General features: G+C 40.7%; 1 protein-coding gene across 2 annotated transcripts in view; it reads right to left on the bottom strand.

The window, feature by feature from the left end:
* Positions 1 to 308: 308 nt before the first annotated feature.
* Positions 309 to 20723, bottom strand: part of LOC149311641 (transcription initiation factor TFIID subunit 3-like) — a 178404-nt gene continuing 157989 nt past the window's right edge. For both annotated transcript variants that reach the window (XM_089527524.1, XM_089527525.1), the window contains exons 5-7: positions 11865 to 12123; positions 3408 to 3514; positions 309 to 1046 (exon numbers count right to left, since the gene is read on the bottom strand). In XM_089527524.1, the coding sequence (XP_089383650.1) occupies positions 932 to 1046; positions 3408 to 3514; positions 11865 to 12123 (481 nt within the window). In that variant the 3' untranslated portion in view covers positions 309 to 931. The remainder of the gene's footprint in view (positions 1047 to 3407; positions 3515 to 11864; positions 12124 to 20723) is intronic.

The following is a 20723-nucleotide window of genomic DNA, read 5'->3' as shown; positions in this document are numbered from 1 at the left end:
TATGCATCTTAAGAAACCACCCTATCCATCTTAAGGTGCCGCCTTATCCTAAACTCTGAAAATAAGCCCAAGTGCATTGTAGATATTGAGTAAAAAATTAAAATCTATTTATCTGAAGTGCTTGGATGCACCAGTAAAAATATAGAAGAACAAAAGTGAGAAGGTAACAGATTACATTCAGGACGGCAAGGTAGGTGGAACAGTCTGTCTCATATTACAAACTTAAGGGGAAAAACAAACAACAATGTACAAAGGAAGAAAAATGGTCACAACAGAACTATCCTTTTCTAAAAGAAAAGAGAAGTTAGTTCACAAAAAAACTAAAGCATGTTTTATTTACGTTAGGTTTTAAAAATCAGGAGGGAGGGAGAAAGCAAGAATTACAGCTTCATACATTCTTATCAGAAAAAAAATATTTACTGCCCCCCCTTCCGCCCCCACCATGTATCTTTTATGATTATCTGGGTTATAAGAGAGCGGAGGCTGAGAGCTATGGAAATCACTCGAGTGGCTCCCAAAGGACAGCTGCTTGCATTTACCAGTCTCTTCTGTTTCTGAAAGGAGGGACACGCAAGAGGAAAAAGCAACTGGGAGATGGCAGGAATATTTACAAGTGTCAGTGCTGTCACTGAGAAAAATAGCAGACCCCTCCTTGAGCTACAGATTCCTCCTGTTTGCTGCTTTTCAGCAGGTGAGTTCAGCAGGCAGGCAATTCTTGATCAAGACCCATACTGTTCAATGAAGAAGGGAGGAGGAAAAGGCCAGCTCAGAGCTGGCAGTGTGTGTGTGTGTTCTTGATTCTCCAAAGAATCATAATCCTAGAAACCTGATGGCAATGGATGAGGCAGCAGAAGGCTGTCTGAGCGCCCTCTTCAAAAGAAGGCCAGCCAGAAGTGCTGAAGCGACAGTCCGACAAATCTCTGCACAGACTTCAATGGGCTTTGTGTTTCCACTTCTTGTGTTTTTTGTCTTTCTTTTTGCTGGCGCACCGGGAGCAAAACCACTGCACTTCTTGGGGAGGAGCAGCCTTAATTCCGACGCAAGGCCTATGCATTTGGTGACACAGAGAAAAACACAAGAAAATGAATGAGGATTCCCAAGAGGTCAAGCACCTGCTGTCATTTTTAAATTTTGTGTGAAACCTTCACTACCAACTCTTTCACTTGGACAAATCCTTTCACTAATCTAGTTCTGGGATCAGATGAATTCCAATTAAATTGGAGGTTAAAAGTAGTAGTTAAATTTGCCAATGATTCCTATTTATTTGTAAAAAAAACCTGGGTGATGGAATATGGAGTACCTCTTAAATGGTATGTTTATATAGGGATGATATCTTGATTCAACAAACATCCCAAAACTCAGACTCCCTGTCTTTTATTGCTATACTAATTTCCCTCATTGACAAACTCAGAGAAGATGAATCAATAAAATAAGGTACTGAATGGCTTAATACACAGATTCCCAGAAGTACTCTTACAATTTTTTTCTTAAATATGATGTAGTTGTTTACACTTTTTGAGTGAAAATTTATGATGTCTGACTTACACTTTCTGAATTATGGGGTTGAGCCTCCTTTATTACAAAATCTAAAATATTCCCAGATCCAACACTTTTGAATGGGTGAGCTATATAGTGACATCTTTGTTTTTTGATGGTTCAGTGTACACAAACTTTGTTTTATGCACAAAATTATTAAAAAATGTTGTGTACTCAGGTTATGAGTAAAAGGTATATAAAAATATAAATGAATTTTATGTTTAGACTTGGGTCCCATCTCCAAGCTATCTCATTATGTATATGCAAGTACAGGTGTTACAAAATCCTCAACCTCACCCCCCCACCCCCATCACCTGAATCCAAATCCAAAAAACGCAAACTCCAAAACACTTCTGGTCCTAAGCATTTTGGATAAAGGCGACTCAACATGTATTTTAAGATGGCTCTGATAAAGATTATTCTATACTGGAAACATATGAAGCACAATATAAACACAGGAATGAGACTGAAAATAATAACACTATTTTCTTTAGCAACTTTGGAGGTCGATCTCCATTTTTCTGGTCATTCCCTAGGATGCCTCAGAGGGAGCCATCAGGCAGACCAGCAACATCTTGGACTGTCTGAAGGAAGAGGCCCCTCCCTCCTCAACTGTCATCTCGGCCTCAGAGGGAGCCATCAGGCAGACCCAGCAACATCTTGGACTGCCTGAAGGAAGAGGCCCCTCCCTCCTCAACTGTCATCTCGGCCTCAGAGGGAGCGATCAGGCGGACCCAGCAACATCAAGGACTGCCTGAAGGAAGAGGCCCCTCCCTCCTCAACTGTCATCTCGGCCTCAGAGGGAGAGATCAGGCAGACCCAGCAACATCTTGGACTGCCTGAAGGAAGAGGCCCCTCCCTCCTCAACTGTCATCTCGGCCTCAGAGGGAGCCATCAGGCAGACCCAGCAACATCAGGGACTGCCTGAAGGAAGAGGCCCCTCCCTCCTCAACTGTCATCTCGGCCTCAGAGGGAGCGATCAGGCGGACCCAGCAACATCAAGGACTGCCTGAAGGAAGAGGCCCCTCCCTCCTCAACTGTCATCTCGGCCTCAGAGGGAGAGATCAGGCAGACCCAGCAACATCTTGGACTGCCTGAAGGAAGAGGCCCCTCCCTCCTCAACTGTCATCTCGGCCTCAGAGGGAGCCATCAGGCAGACCCAGCAACATCTTGGACTGCCTGAAGGACGAGACTTCTCCCTCCTTTAACTGTATTTTGTGTTGTGTTACGATTATACTGTACACCGCTATGATCATCGCGGAATAGCGGTCTATAAATAAAACATATTATTATTATTATTATTATGCAGTGTTGCATCCTCAGTCCACTTAACTGGGGTCTAAGTGCCCCCTTGCCTTTTTACCATAATCCTTTAAAGATATGTGCTTACCAACACCACAGAGCATGTGATACTGTTAATATGACAGAATACAGAGGATGCTACAGGGTAATGAAAAAAGGTTGGGTTTTTTCTACCCTTTGGAGTCAGTTGTAAACCTAGACGTGTTACACAATGGAACTTAAAAACATATCCGTTAATTGAGCAAGTCGTTCAGCTTGTGGAACAAGTCTATTCTGTGGCTCCAACACACTGCTGTGGTTTGCTCCAGCCAAAAAATATAAAATTCAGAGAACGCTTGCCTCCAACCACAACAGTGCCTTGCCAGTCAGTTTAAAAATGGAACTGAAAGCCTCCAGTTTACTGGGAGAGGGAAACCACCACATTGGAATTGACATTACTTGTCTCAGAAATGGCCACAAACTTGGTCAAAGCAGTGTCTGTTTCACATGACTAAAAGAGAAACAGTTGCTAAGGACAAAGTTGCTCTGCTGCCTGACTGAAAAAAGAGAGGGGCTCATGAATCACTTACCAATGATACCAGTCATCACAGTCATCACAGCCAATCATCGGACTGCCATCATCTGGTTTCTCACACCCAGGACAGATCCATATCTTGTTCCCCCATTCATCTCGAATCTGCAGAAAAGAAGCAGGGAGAAGGTGAAGGCCTGGATTGTCAAGAAGGAGTACTAAACGCTGCTGCTCACCTTATGGATATCCCCAAAAGTAATAATTTAACTAATCTGAGTATTATTGAGTAGTTGACATCGCAGTACGCTATTGGCATGCGCACAATATATGAAAATGTCTCCTCCGCCCACACATTTCCTCACTATAAATTCCTTCTGAATAAAGATTACAAAGTGTCTTGTGACAGCTTAAAGACCAGTTTTATTTGGTGTACGGATGAATGCAGTTTGTGCACATAAAGATCGTCTCTTTCTTATCCTTGCTGCAACAGACCAACATGGCTACTCCTCTCAAAGTTAACAAAAATTGTTAGATGCTCCCTATAACTTAGGGAGATAAAATCTATTGCGTGTGCAGATTCCCCAAACACCATAAAATGTGTCCCTTATTTTCAAGAGAGAACCAAACATCAAGGGTGTACCCCAAAATAGCTAAGAAACAACACCACCCGAACGCACTTAGTTCAAGATGCCCTGATTGTTAGTAAGGACTGAAAACTGGGCTTTTAAAAAGGACAGCTAACAACAGAAAACTGGGACACATCAGAGGCCATCAGGGACTGCAAAGAGCAGGCTGTACAATGGAGGGAATGCCGTGGGTGTTTCAATGCCTCTTCACAGACATGAAAGAGAAGGTCTGGGTGGTGAAGCTTCTGTAAGTTAAGGGAGTGGTGCTATTTGACTCATACAAAATCATCCACCCTTTATCTCCATATTAAAATCAGTTCAAGAAAAAAAAAATGAATTTATGGGCTTCAACTGTCAATTGCTGCACAAACTGGGACTGACAAATTGAGGTGGATGCTGGAGAGGGCACCAAGATGCCAATTTTGTTCTTTTTGAGGGAGCAAGAAACACCGCAGCCAGCAGTGCTTCCCTCCCGCATAGAAGACAGTCTTGATGACGTGGTTCTAATATATACAGCATGGATTGCTGTGTTATTACTTATTAGCCAAACTCTTCAAACTCAACTAACTGATAAGATCAAGGGTATAAAAATTGTTACTGAGTAACTTTCCATTCCTTTGACATTTATGTCACAGCTACATTTATAATGAAGGGTAAATGGAAAAAGAGAGAAGGGAGGGAGGGAGAGAATTGAAGAGAGGGTTTTCAGTATTCAACAACAGGCTGGTAGAAACTCTTCCATTTACCCTTCTATTCACTAAGATGCATGTTCAGGCTATAATAAATAATGATGTTAATTGTAATTATACCAATACTATTTCTGGCAAGATGTCAGTTGGACATTAGCCATTCAGAATCGTGTCAGTAGCTGATTATTTCTATTAACACATACAGAAATGTGGGATTTAACCCACACATGCTGAAAAAAGTGGTTTGCAGGATTGAAGGCTAAATAAAATCTAAATAAAATATTACATTTACAAGATAAACCTACAGAAAGATTTTTCAAGCTAGTATTAAGAATGTAAACGGAATCTAAAGCACTTTGAACAAGCCAGATAAATAATTCCATTTTATATTTTTAACTCATGTCAACGCTTACAGTCTAGATATAAGAAACTGCAGTTAATTATGAACACACAAACAAATACACACTCCCCCTCAGATCTTTCTGCATCACTGATTCCATCATATGATTGCATTGTTTTATCACTTGGTGAATTTAAAATGGCTACATGATGCAAAATGATTGGGAAGAAGGAGAAATGGAAATCCACAGCTTGGATTTCTCTGGAACAGCCCTAGGCTGAGCACTGATTATTACATTTATAACCCTGCTTTCCTTGAAGGACACAGTACAGGATTCTCTGCTACCTGACATTATTCTTACAACAACTCTGTGATGTAGGTCAGGATGAGAGAGAGAGAGAGATGCTGATCCAAGGTCACATTTCATGAGTCAATGGCTACTGGAATCTGGATCTTGCCAAGCTTGGTACTCTTAACTATTCTACCACACTGGTTCTTTCACACACTAGATGAAATCTCATGTGAAATGAAATTGGAGGCAAGAAGCCTCAAAGCCCAAAATGGAGGGCTTAGTTTTAAGGGAGAACATAGGTGTGACAGAAATTTGGTAAAGTGAAGAGAATTGGATATAGTCACCTCTGATTAGAAGCTCTCTAGGAATGACAGGGAATGGTGTAGTGGAGGTGTTGTTCTCAATGTGAGGGAAAGCATACTGTTAAGAAAGCTAAAAAACTTAACATATGCTGAGTATTCCACAGAAACAGTAAGGGTGGTGATGCTAGGCACCAAAATTTATTTAGTACTACTAGGCACATGTGCATTCGTAACCCTCACTCCAAATGCGCAGGGGGAACTTGAGATGGAGAATGAAATCAAAGATGCACCTAGAGGATATAATGTTGTGAAGAAGAGGTGACTTTAACTACCTCTCATTGACCAGATAAAGGTATGTTCCAATCATAACTCAGAAATAAAATTTCTAAATATCTCAAAAGACCATTTAAAATTGGCTATGGAAGTAAAATTTCTAATCTAGATGATGGTTTATAACTGGTTATGGAACCAACCAGATGGGGAACAACCTTTGGATAAAACCTAAGTGGAATGGCCTGATACCTGGTGTGAAATGTAAGAGTCATTGAGCAAGCTAGAAACAGTGACCACAAAGCTATTAAATTTAACTGACATGCGAGTGAGAAAAGTGCCAGGGAATTCCACTACAGTACTTACAGTTGGCCCTTGGCATCTGCTGATTCTGCATCCACAGGTTCAACCAACTATGGTTCGAAAATATTCACACACACACAAAAAAAATCCCGAAAGCTAACCTTGATTTTGCCATTTTATATAAGGGACATCATTTTATAATGTCACTGTACATAATGGAATTTGAGCATCCACAGATTTTGGTATCCATAAGATGGTGGTGATCCTGGAACCAAATCCCAGTGTATAGTGAGGACCCACTGTTTTTGATTTCAAGAAAACTTCTCTCTACACTGCTATTGCAGATAATTTTATCCAAGATGGTAGCAGTTAGCCTTTGTTACATACAGGGCCGAGGAGTAGTGGTGGTTTTGGGGTTACTCCTTGTCCTACTCCAGAGTAAGATATTTTTTATTAATGTTACTCCTACTCCTGTAAAAACCTATTGCTCCTTTACTCCTTACTCCTAATCCCCAGCCCCGGTTACATAGCTCCTGAACTATGCTCTCATACTTCAACAGCAAGTATGTCAGATCTATCCTCTGACCTTCTCAACAGTGGCACCCTCTTTATAGAATGCCCTCCCTCAAGGAGGCTCACTTGGTTCCCACTAGTATATTTGTATTGCTGGGAGGTGGCATTTCTCTTCTTCCAGGCATTTTATATTTTTAATATTGATGTTTCCAAGTCTCTATTGAATAATAATAATAATAATAATAATAATAATAATAATAATAATAATAATAATAAAGTTTCCACATTGTTTTTACTATGTAAATTATCCTAGGACCATTTTGTTATAAGGCTGCATATGGGAATAAATACATTTTAAAATGATAATTTTGGACACCATAAAGCAAAGGAACTGGCATATATCTATTATGAGATTTTTCAGAACTTCTGCATTACAGATTGAATATGCAAAGTTATTTCTGTAGTAACTAAAAGGTGTGCTCTGTTAGACTGCCATAGCACGTTTGGAAACTAGAAAACATCATGTGCTGATGACCCACAGAAATTCCAGAGTGAGTCTAACTTGGCAGTCCACTTGTGCTGTAGAAAGTTTGTGTAGAATGGGCCCTTCTAGCTGATGATAAACTCATATCTCTTACAGGCAATTGATTTACAAAGTTCTCTTTCCTGTTTCACAGAATAACAGGACTCTACTATCAAACCTGGATTCAAATATCAAAACTCCTCCTCTAGTGTATTTCAGGAAAGTTCTATCTGATCAAGATGACAGTTTTGTGATTAGAACTTGATCTGGAGCTAAATCTCTACTTCAAGATTCCTGATTGGCCATAAGCAGATCAATCATTCCAGTGTGGTTCAGCTGCCCACTTTCCTTTCTCTTTTGTACTCTCCTTCTCTATCCTCTTTCTGAATCACACAGCAGCTTATTTTACGATAAGCTGCACTTTGGGTCAGATATTTTATGATGGGTTTATGCAGCACCTAGAGAAGAGTGGTTGTGGTTGTTTGCTTGACTCTATAAACTGAAACCTAAAGATGTAGACTTGGAAATCCTGAGAACCAATGAACCTCAGCTTTCCTTTATACATTGCTTTAGTCCTTTGGGTTGGATACAAAGCAAGTTAGCCACACTTAGGTCCCACTGTAACCACTGTGAAAACTTAGATGTAACTAATATAACACCCACTAACTTTGATGGAATCTATATTTAAGCTACAACAAAAAGGGCTATGTGTTGCTGTTATGTGCCCTCATCTTGGCTCTGAGTTATGGTACATCCATGAATGAGAGACCACCAAGAGATCCTGGCATTATTAGCTCTGCTCATGTCTCACAAATCCAGAGTGGTGCCTTCCTAACTTTTTATACTGAACAAGAGCAAAGTTGTATGTTCAGGAAGCCATTTCACATAGGACTTCTGTATGCACACTAACTATAAAAATGGCAGATGTGCATTCCTCAAACACAGGCAGCCAGTCTGAATTCCCAATATGGGCCCACTATGTGGCATGTGTACACCCTTAATTTTAGATGTACACAAGGTTTTTGGCCTCAAAGTCCATTTGAGTTGTGATTTGCATCCATTGCTCTGTGTCTTAGTCTCTGGAGAAGCAGAAAACAAGCTTGCTCCATCCTTAATATAACATCCCTTCAAATATTTAAACAGGGCTATCATATCAGCTCTTAACCTTCTCATCTCCAGGCTAAACATACTCAGCTCCCTAAGTCATTCTATGAAAGCCAGTTTGTTTGTTGTTGTTTTAAAAAGATAATTAAAATAGTCACTACATGACATAAAATATCACATCTGGCAAAGAGGTGTTATACCCCTACAGTATATCCTGTCTCGCACACATAAATGCTTTCTCTCATACAGATGCATATTGTTTGGAAACTTATTTGAGTTATAACAGGGGTATATGTATGCACAGGGAAAGACTTCAGGTTTTTGGGACCTAAATTGTGTTCTTTTACTATGAGATCCACAAACCAGATCGAGATGTGAAACTGTGGTTCAGGTGGACAGACATATGCTAAGAATTAAGGAACAGAGAGCTTCTGAACATATGATCAGCCCAGGAATTAGTTGTCAGTATCAAAACCTAGCTCACGTGTCCTTCCATACAAAAACTCACTCCTGGGTTGCCCTCCCTCCAGCCATTTTTCAGTAACCTAATTGGTGGTCAGGTGGGGACAGAATAAAAAGCTCTTGCTGATCTGGTGAAAACTACCCAGAGCTTTACTAGTAGATTCCAATCTACCTTGTTCTCATTCCCAAGTTTCATAGTAACTAAGTCCCATGGATATAGATTTGTAAGTGTCAGCATCTTGTAAGTTTTCATATTTACTGCTAATTCTTAAGCTTTTAAGAGGGCAGTTTCAAATAATCAAACTGCTGGATATTTAATGGTTATTGCAAGGCCAAGTGTCTCCAGTAAATAACCAAAATTCATCCCCACCATTTTTTGAAACACAGCATCATTTGCTAGTGACAGGTATAAATGTTAAGCATAAGATGTGGAAAATGCTGGAATTATGATGTTTATTTTGGGCTTTCTATCAATTTATCATGGTGAATGCTGGCCTTTAACCAATAGATTACAGAAATCTAAAATCTGGTAATTAACCAAAAGTGCTTCGTCAGCCTTGAGGTATTTATCAAGAAGTGTTAGTAAACTTCCCACTTCACTTACAGCTCACTGACATTTATTCTTATTGCATCAATTTTTGCTGTCATTGTTAATAATTCCCAGTATGAAAAAAGTGACAATTTGTTGTTGTGTGCCTTTAAGTCATTTCTGATGTATGGAAACCCTAAAGTATTATAGGGTTTTCTTGGCAAGATTTGTCCAGAGGGGCTTTGCCTTTCCTTTCCTCTCAGGCTGGCAGAGTGTGACTTGGCCAAGGTCACCCAGTGGATTTCCATGAATGAGCAGGAATTCAAACCCTGTTCTCTGAGCTCCTAGAGACTTATTATTATTATTATTATTATTATTATTATTATTATTATTAATTTATTTATATAGTGCTGTAGATTTGCACAGCGCTGTAAATAAGTATATAAGAGTAAACCTGCCTATGGCGTACAATCTAAGAAATAATAGGATAATACATATAAAACACATAGCAATACAGGAAATTATTCAATAAAACGGGGAACAAAAGAACATCAAATGGCAAGTGACAATCATGCAATGCCTGGGAACGCTTCTCTGAACAGGATGGTCTTCAACTCCATTTTGAAGCTGGTTAAAGAAGTGATGGCTCTTGCTTGTGGGGGAAGAAGGTTCCAGGAATGAGGGGCAGCAAGTGAAAAGGGGCGAATCTGGGATGGGGCAGAGGAAATCCTGGGCTGGGACAGCTGATCTTGACTACCAGAACGGAGGGCCCGAGTGGGAAGGTGAGGAGAAATAAGGTCTGATAAGTAAGGAGGGGCCAGCCCATGGAGGGCTTTAAACGTCGACAGCAGGAGCTTATACTGAATGCGGAAAGGGAGGGGGAGCCAGTGAAGGGATGCTAACAAAGGAGAGATGTGATCAGAGCGGTGGTCGGATGTGATAATGCGTGCAGCTGAATGCTGGACAGAAATTAAAGGGCGGAGGTGAGAAAGAGGAAGCCCAGCCAGAGGATGTTACTGTAATCAAGTTGTGATACCACTGGGGCATGGACCAGGATCTTGGCAGTAGAGACGGAGAGATATGGTCGGATTTTGGCAATATCGTATAAAAAGAATCTACAAGCCTTGGCTGTGGTCTGGATCTGAGGGATACACGACAGAGAAGAATCAAAGATAAAACCAAGACTGCAGGCTTGCTGGACTGATTGAATAGAAATGTTGTCCACAGAGACAGAAAAGGAGTGTTGAAGGGTGGGCTTAGTTTAATGGTTAAATCACTACACCAGGTGGGTTCAGAAAAGAGTGTGTCAGAATTAGGATATGAACCCATGCTTCCACTCAGACACCAAAGTAATGCTTTTATTAAATATTCTTTGGCTGAAAAAGGAAAAGTCTGTCTGTGGGCAATGAGGGGATGTATTACTGCATAAATTAAACTTAGTTTAGAAGAGAAAATAAAAAAATATTATTACCAAAATAACAGCATCTATTTATTTATTTTACATACTGCTTTTTCCTAATTTGGCTCCCAATCTAAGTTAAAATCAAAAACAGATACATTTGTATTATACCTTCCATGAATATACCTTTCCCTTTAACAGGTTATAAGAGTTTTTGTCTTATACTCAAAGGGCAAGCTTCTTGTAACAGAGGATATTTCAGCTGATGAAGTGTTTAAAACTACCGTATATACTTATGTATAAGTCAAGGGCAGGTTTTGGGGCCAAAATCTTGGATTTTGCTATGATAATAATAATAATAATAATAATAAAATTTATTTATATCTTGCCTCTCTACAAAAAGCAGTCGGGGCGGCTTACAAAGTTAAAATATACAGTCCAAGCCCTCATCCCACCCACCCCCCTTAAAATACAATTAAACAGTGTGGAATTAAAAACATAAAACATACTTTAAAAAAATGACCCTTAGGTAAGTCGAGGGTAAAATGTAGGAATGTGTAACAAAGGATCTAAAAGATGAAGCGAAAGAAAACAGTGCCAGAGAACTAGCAGTGATTAATTTCTGTAACTTTATAACTTTTCATAAATTTCCTTTGCATATTCAATCACATTTAGCTTGAATGATGCGGTGTAAGAAGCTCTCATTTTCTTTGCACAACTCATTTTGTAAAGAGCAAAAGCTAATTTTCCTATTTTGAAGAACCTACTGTTTTAACCGTGGGATGGATGGTAGACTTTTGCTTGGATTTATTGCAATATCACACACATATAATCTAAGGAAAAGCCTGCCCTTCTGTACTAGAAGTACAGTGGTGAAACAAGTACAGCAGAGAGAGGTAAGATTTTTGTCCCTCTGAAGAGAACATAGAAGTAGCACCAACACTCTACTCTCTCTGGAGGCCTTTTGCAATGCCTGGATGGAAAAAAGCAGCTGAACTCTCACTATTTTATTTTTGAATTTGCTGTAGAATCAAAATATCAAAACTTGACACACAAAAAAGACATTATATTGGTTTGATGGAAACTGATGAAGATAAACATGCTAAAATATGAGCCTAATAATAGGGATCAACAGACAGAGAGAAATACATTCATCTACCTACCACATAATTGCTGACTGTTTCTGTTACCACACTCCGAACTGGAGCTTTAGAGCCTCCCACAGCCAGCATCGCAGGAGATGGTGGTGGAATCAGAGCTGGAGAAATGGCAGTTGCAGGTAGAGAAGGAACTACAGGAGGAGGTGGTGGGGTTATAAGGACAGGTGCTGGTGCTGGGGATGGTGGAGGTGGTGGTGTTTTTGGCCGAGCAAGGAGAGTGGATGGTTTAGCCTCCGGCGTTGAGACCACTTTGCTGATGACACTGTCAAGACAAAAAGAAACAAAAAGGAGGGTTCAAATAAATTTGTGCTAAAACCATACCTAAAGTGTGTGTGTGTGTGGGGGGGGGGTTTAAAATGAAGGATAAGGACAGTTTGTTGACAGTTTATGGCAATTCTACATTTTCCCCATTCATAATATCATCTAGTGTTAAAATCAAACATCCAGTCAACAAGAGAATCTATAGATTAATTTAGAGATTTCAACCTCACTGCACTTCATGAGTCTGGGAGAGCAATGAAACTTTGACATGAAAACTGCTCACAAAATAACAATTTAAAAATTACACAGATACAAAAGCCATGAACCTTTTACTAAGCTCACCCTTCAGAAAGACAGATATTATGAAGGAGATCCTGGCATTCTGAAAATGTTCAGGAAGGGCAGAAGAACTGCTTAATTGGGGGATTCAATTTATTATAGCGAAAAGGCCACATTTGCAGGAGTGCCGCCACACCTTATAATCTAACTACCCACTGTAGGCTGGTTGGTTGAACCATTTTGGTAGACTAGGCCATGGGCCCATGTAGCATAGCCAACTGTTTCCAAAAGTGGCCAAAAGACTACTGAGGATATTAACAGATAGGATTGAAGGCAACAGTGTTCCTTTGTTTGATATGCATTTGTGGTTGCAGACATATTATGGGTCACCTTAGTCCAGTTCCCCCATATCTAACCTATAACTGAGAGATGCTTATCCGATCCTCCTTTAAAAGCTTCTGAGAATCACAGAATCATAGATCCACATAATCACAGAGTTGGAAAGCCGTTCTGGAGTCATGGGGAACTGTGTTATCAGTACGCTGATGACACCCAAATCTATTTCTCTATGTCTACGACTGCTGCAGTGACTAAGGATGGCATCACTCCTCTAGACACCTGCCTTGGGTCGGTAATGGGCTGGATGAGGGAAAACAAACTCAGGCTGAATCCAGAGAAAACAGAGGTACTTGCGATAGGTAGCTTATGTCCAGGGACAGAGATTTGTCAGCCAGTCCTGGACGGGGTCACACTTCCCCTAAAGGATGACGTTCGCAGTTTGGGAGTACTCCTTGATCTGTTCCTACAGTTGTCATCTCATATAGATACGATGGCCAGGAATACTTGGTATCAGTTTCGGTTGATACGCTAACTGCATCCCTACGTGGACCGAAAGGACCTTGAAGCAGTGGTACTTGCACTGGTAATTTCTCGTTTAGTTTTCTGTAAAGTGCTCTACTTGGGGCTACCCTTGTACCAAGTCTGGAAGCTTCAATTGGTTCAACATGTGGCAGCCAGATTGGTCACCGGCATATTTAAGTTTGACCACATAACACCAATACTAAAATGTCTTCACTGGCTGCCAATCAGCTTCCGCGCGCAATACAAGGTGTTGGTTATCACCTTTAAAGCTCTACATGGCTCAGGCCCGAGTTACCTGCGGGAATGCCTCTCCCTACACAATCCGCCCTGCACTCTCAGAACATCAGGAAAGTATTTACTGGAACATCACAACGCAAGGTTAATGACAACTTCCCACAGAGAGTTTACAGCAGCAATTCCAAAATTATGGAATAGCCTACTGGAAGCGATCCGTTATATCACTACCTTAGAGGCCTTTAAGAAGGCACTCAAAACGAACCTCTTCCGGAGGGCTTACCCATCAGACTCTATATAAAAATCTATGACAATATTCCACTCTCAACTATGATCACTGACTACTGATAAATTGATTTTAGAGAACTATTAGGAATTGGTAGATTCAATATTAGTGTTTTATTGATTGTATTAGTATTTGTATTATTTGTATTATCTTATATTATTGTATTGTTGTAATCCTGCCTCGATCTTCTGAGAGGTGGGAAATATAAATAAACTATTATTATTATTATTATTATTATTATTATTATTATTATTATTATGCATAGGTCATCAAGTACAACTCCCTGTTCAATACAGCAAATCCAACTAGAGCATCTCCAGAAGATATCTGTCTAGTCTCTTTTTAAAGACATGCAGAGAAAGAGACTCCACCACTTCTTTAAGCAATTGGTTCCACTGTCGAAAAACTCCCACTGTCAAAAAGTTCCTTGTAATGTTCAATCAAAATCTACTCTCCTGTAACTTAAAACCATCAGACCTGGTCCTACTCTCTGGAGAACAAACCTGCCCCCTTCTCTCTGTCACAGCCTTTTAGATGTTTAAAGAGAGCACCCCTCAGTCTTCTCTTCAACAGGCTGAAGTTTCTACATTTCCTCTAGACAACTTATTCCATGGTGGAACAGATTCTGTAGTCAAGTAACTGTTCATATCCCTAACATTTAAACTTAGAAGCTATGTTCAACTGCAAGCCAGGACAAGTCCTTAGGCAGAATTTTGGAGCTGGGCTGGCTTGCATGTTCAGCATACGTTAAATGCTGGCAAATGCATAGATAAGCTATAGCATTTCTACACATTTCATCAAACGGTTTACATCCTCCATCAGGAAATAAATGTGTACAGGCAGGGCAAAGACAGCCTGCTAAAGTTAAGGGCCAACCCACCCCTGCTCTAAGAGGGGAGGCCAAAGGCACATTTGAAGTAGTCGAGCCTCTAGTTCTCTTCTTTAATCCTGTATGTAAGGATTGGTCCAGGATGTATGCATGGTCGTAACACAGACATGATCAACAATTTTGTGAGCATTTAGGCATGACAGTGCTTAGACAAACCATTCTTGACCTCAGTAGCTACAGTCAGAGCATCCCACAGTCATCTCCTTCTTTAGAAAACTGTTCCCCAATTTATGTTTGGACTAGTTCTGGGAAAGGTGGTTTCTTTTTGCCACCATACCTCAAGTAGAAAGTCAAGTTAGAGTTTTTATGGTTTTTTTAAAAATATCAAATGCTCCTGAGCCACTGGATTTGTGCACCATATGGTGGCAAATTCCTGCTGAGGTCTTCAGGAAAGCTCTGTTCAGCTCATCGTATCACCTAGAAAAATCTGACGGGCAGAGCTTTTTAGCTGGAGCACCCTGAATATGGAATTTACATCTTTGTGATCTCTGTCTTCTTCATCTTTAGGTTTTTAGTGAAACTGCATTATTTCAACAGATTTTCTGGACTGTTTAGTTGGTCCACAATTGATTTGGGATAGGTGATATCTTGAGATGTTGATTATACGCCTGGCTTGGATTTATAGCTTTGGTCATATTAAAGAACAATTTTATTAATCAAAAACAGAATAATATAACAACAAAAGACTGCAGCCTCAAAAAACCAAAACGCAACATCCCACTACAACCAAAGGCTACTGCTAATTAATACCAAAGCACACTTATTTTTATTTTGATTAACTGCTGTTGCATTTTTATTTTGCTGCTTTTTCTGTTCACTACTCTAAGAGCTCTTTTGGGTGGAAAAGCAAATGATAAAAGCTTTATACAAATAAATAATGGATAAGAAATAGGAAAAGAGGCCAGAGAAATCACTGCTCCATCTCAGACTGTTCAAGACTCATAGGTAAGAGGATCTACAAAATGTGAATTATCGCTTTCATTAGATGACTCCAGAAATAGTAATCCCTGATTAGGATGAATAATCAATACACAGAATTTATTCAGCATTCAAATACTAATTGATGCCTTCAGGGGAATATGCAGCAGGATGTCATTGTGGTAAATACAGATGTGGAGCAAAGTACAGTGCTATGCTGCTAGGGGATGGAGGAGATTATAATTTATTAACAGGCTGTGTTTTCCTACAATAGAACAGGTGGACAAATTTCTTGGTAGATGGAAGGAATGTACTGAATCAGTTATAAACAAGATGGGGGCAGAGAAGGGAGCTTAATACTAGTAACAGAGAGGCTTTACGATTTCACCACCTTATAGTGCAGCTTTCACAGAATCATAGCATCATAGAGTTGAAAGGGACAAGGGCCTTTGCCATGTAAGTATACATAACTAAAGCACTCCTGAAAGATGTCCATCTAACCTCTGTTTTAAGACACCCCCCCCAAAAAAAAAGATGGAGAATCTACCACCATCACTGAACTGGTGATGTGCTGGATTATAACTTCCATCATTCCCAGCCAATATGGCTAATGTCTGCATTGGCTGGCTATGATGGGAACTGTAACTCAATGTATTTGGAAGTCACCAGCTTGGGATGGTGGAGTCAAGCCACAACTCAAATAAAGTGTCTGTCAATAAGCACTGAACATTTATGGAGTTATGCTCAATTGGCATTTTGACCACACAGAATGGGGAATATGAAGAAGTCCCTACAGTGTCTGTTTTGCTACTTTTATTGAATTAGCTTGCTGATTTAAGCTTGTTTATATTTTGTAACATTAGCCTGGGTATGGGAAGTTTCTAAGGAAGAATGTAAGGAAGGTAGGAAGAAGGCTGGAGTTGTTCATTTCAGATACAAAACCAGTTTTTCCCTTCAAACACACATTCACAAGAGGACCAAAAAATTACAATAAAATTTAAAAAAATAAGTAAAAAGAAATGCAGTGTACATAACTGAAACCACTCTACACTGGATTTTCAATATGATCAGAAAATGACAGTGATTCAGTGAACCATTTTTGTTTTGAGAAAAAGTAAACAGAACAATGCCTGCCAACAGAGATGAAATATAATTTCATTAAAAGGGGGATGAGGAATTCTTTAATGCCACAAGCAACTCCTGTGGACAAGATGGCTCTCAATGGTACAGTGCAGCTATTCTCCTGTGCTGATGGAAGTACAAATGGGACTAAAAGCCTCAGGTTGTAGACTTTTGCTCAGGGAAAAATTCAAGTTACACTGCCATCAAGGATTGAAGGCAGATGCCCACTTGCATTTTCTCTTTCATGCTGAAAGAAAAACATATTACTGTTCCACAGCAAACAGAACTACTTTTCACTCATAGGACAGATAAAATAATGGCAAGGGAATCACATTTCTGAAAAACAGGCATGGCTGGCTTGAACATTTTTTCAAGAATGGCACCTCAGCTTTGACATGCCCTCTCCAAAAACCTCCAACTGAGTACTTTACCATTCACTAACAGAAGACAAAATAAAGATTGCATTTACAATGATACTGCTGTAAAGCAGAACTAAGGAACTTTTGGCTTTCCAGATGTTTTTGGACTCCCATCAGACCCATCTACCTAGGCCACATAGGAATAAATTCCCTAGCTCCGTTGTTAAGATTCTAGCTCACTCTTTCAAGGAGGAAAGCTGGTTTTCTTTCTCCATGTGCTTTGGTGAGACCTGACCTTTTTAAACTTGGGATATTGCTGTGGATGATTGGTGGGAGTGGCCAGAAGCCTAATTCTGTTTAAGAGCTGGGGGAGGCGCGTGCCTAACGGCGCACAAATCGTTTATTTTTATTTTTAAAGAATTGTTATATAGTCAAGGAGGGTTTGGAGTACACAGGAGAAGCTGGCCTAGGAACATTGTTAGAAGGCCCTTTAATTTTCTACATTTTCTTTTCCCTTTTTCCTTAAGGGGCTTGTGGGTACTTCTGCTCAGAGGAAGTGAGTCAGAGACTTGCTCTGAAAGGAGCTAGTGTACATTACTATAAGACCAGAGAATTGAACTCAAGGACAGAGTTTGGGGACAAAGGCCAAACCATCAGGGGTTCTTTACACTGGTGTTTAGCAGGGGAAACCCACAGTTTTGTTTCAGAGCTTCCTTAAGGCTTCTCAGATGGACACTGAAGGCCCTGCTGCAGTCACCTGCAACACTTGTGGGATGTTGGTCTTCTTGCCTAGAGATGTGGGGAACTTTACCTGCCCCAAGTGCAAGTTGGTAGCCCTCTTAGAAGAGAAAGTACAGCTGCTGGAGGCCCAGGTTGCTACACTTCAGCATCATAGGGAGCAAGAGGTTTTCCTGACCAGAATGGACCAGATGGTCCTAGACAGGAAACACACAGAGGAAGTTGCTGGGGGGGGGGGGAGGAGGTCACTTCACACACAACAGAAGTAGATAGTTGGAGGAATGTCACATACAGAAGTAGGGAAACCAGGGAACATTCTGTAAGCTTACAGCTACAGAATCGATTTCAATCTCTCTCTACTATCAGGAATGATGAGGAACAGCAGCAGGGACAGACCTCAGGGACAGAGCAGGGGACCCAGAGAGCTCCACCGAAGGGAACAGCCGCTGCTAACCTCGGAGGAGGCGAGTGGTGGTCGTGGGGGACTCTTTGCTGAGAGGCACTGAAGCAGTGGTTTGTGGGCCTGACAAGATGTCTCGGGAGGTGTGCTGTCTCCCTGGGGCAAAGATCCGTGATGTGACAGAGAGCCTGACAAGACTTGTCAAGCCTACTGACCATTACCCCTTTCTTTGGGTTCATGTGGGAACCAATGATACTGCAAGGCATAGCCTTCAGAATATCATAAGGGATTATGAGGCTTTAGGTAGGAAGTTGAAATAAGTGAATGCACAGGTTGTCATCTCCTCTCTTCTCCCAGTCAAAGGGCATGGTCCAGGAAGGGAGAAGAAAATAGCGGATGTAAACAACTGGCTCCGCAGATGGTGCCGCCAAGAACGATTTGGATTCTTGGATCATGGGCTGCAGTTCCATGAGGAGGGACTTCTGGCAAGGGATGGGTTGCATCTCACACCAGTTGGCAAACACGTCTTTGCCAATAGTCTCAAAAATTTGATCAGGAGGGCTTTAAACTGAGATATGTCGGGGAGGGAGACCGTATTCTGGAAGGCAAAAAGGCTGGAGAAAATAGTCAAACTGTCATAGAGGGAACAAGGCAAACAGTGGAAGGACCCAACAGTTGGAGGCAAAAATGTTTGCATAGGCAGCAAGTAAAGGGAGCACATGGTCTTCGATGTCTCTAAACTAATGCACAGAGCATGGGAAATAAGCAAGATGAACTTGAAATCCTAGTGCAACAAAATAAATATGATATAATTGGCCTCACTGAAACCTGGTGGGATGAATCTCATGATTGGAATGTAGAAACAGAGGGATATAACCTTTTTAAGAGAAACAGGCCAAACAGGAAAGGAGGAGAAATAGCCCTATATGTCAGGGACATTTACACCAGTGAAGAGATCCAGGACATCAATCCTGGAAGCCGGGTGGAGAGCATCTGGATAAAAATTAAAGGGCAGGGAAACAACAAGGATGTTATGATGGGAGTCTACTACAGACCCCCCAAGTCAGATGGAGGAATTGGATGATGCCTTTCTAGAACAGATGACCACACACTCAGAAAGGAGAGATGTAGTAGTGATGGGTGACTTCAACTACCCTGATATTTGTTGGAAGTCAAACTCAGCCAAATCCTCAAGGTCTAGTAAATTCCTCACTTGCCTCGAAAACAATTTCATTGTCCAAAAGGTGGAAGAGGCAACAAGGGGGTCAGCTATTTTAGATCTGATCCTAACCAACAAGAATGACTTGGTTAATGAAGTGCAAGTGGTGGGATCCTTAGGTGGAAGTGACCATGTTCTCCTGGAGTTTGTTATACAGTGGAAAGGAGAAGCCAGGCATAGTCAGACACACATTCTAGACTTTAGGAAAGCTGATTTCAGTAAACTTAGAGAAATACTGGAGGTGATCCCATGGTCAGGAATACTAAAAGAGAAGGGAGTTCAGGATGGATGGGAGTTTCTCAAAAGGGAGATACTGAAGGCACAAATTAAAACAGTTGCAGTGAGAAAGAAAAATGGGAGGTGTCGCAAGAACCCAGGATGGATGACCAAGGAACTTTCAACTCAGCTAAATTTTAAACGGAACATGTATAAGAAATGGAAAAATGGGGAAATCACCAAAGAGGAATTCAAACAAATGGCTAGCATGTGTAGAGATAAGGCCAGAAAAGCTAAAGCACAGAATGAACTCAGGCTTGCTAGAGAGGTTAAGAACAACAAAAAGGGCTTTTATGGATGTGTCCGCAGCAAAAGGAAGAAGAAGTAAACGGTAGGGCCACTGCGTGGAGAAGATGGCAAAATGCTAACAGAAGACAGAGAAAAGGCAGAATTACTCAACACTTTATTTGCCTCAGTCTTCTCAGAAAAGGAAAAGGGTGCTCAACCTGAGGATAATGGAGCAGAGGACAGAATAGGGGAATTTCAACACAAAATAAGTAAAGAGATAGTACAGGACTACCTGTTTAACCTAAATGAATTTAAGTCTCCAGGACCAGATGAACTACATCCAAGGGTATTAAAAGAACTGGCAAATGTAATATTGGAGCCATTGGCAATAATCTTTGACAACTCCTGGAGAACAGGAGAAGTGCCAGCAGACTGGAGGAGGGCAAACGTTGTGCCCATCTTCAAAAAGGAGAAGAAAGAGGTTCCAAACATTTATCGTCCAGTTAGTCTGACATCTATACCAGGAAAGATTCTAGAGCAGATCATTAAAAAGAGAGTCTGTGAACATCTAGAAAGCAATGCCATAATCACAAAAAGTCAACACAGGTTTCAGAGAAAGAAGTCATGCCAGACAAATCTTATCTCATTCTTTGATAAAATTACCACTTTGCTAGATGAAGGGAATGCTGTGGATATAATATATCTTGATTTCAGTAAGGCCTTTGACAAAGTTCCCCATGACATTCTTGCAAACATGCTTGTAAAATGTGGGCTAGAGAAGGCAACTGTTAC

This window comes from Sceloporus occidentalis, unplaced genomic scaffold, assembly GCF_023333645.1.
Source record: "Sceloporus occidentalis isolate IW3139 unplaced genomic scaffold, rSceOcc1.0.p SCAF_5, whole genome shotgun sequence".
Lineage (NCBI taxonomy): Eukaryota > Metazoa > Chordata > Lepidosauria > Squamata > Phrynosomatidae > Sceloporus > Sceloporus occidentalis.
Note: the sequence above shows the minus strand (reverse complement) of the source record. Positions and strands in the feature narration are given on the sequence as shown.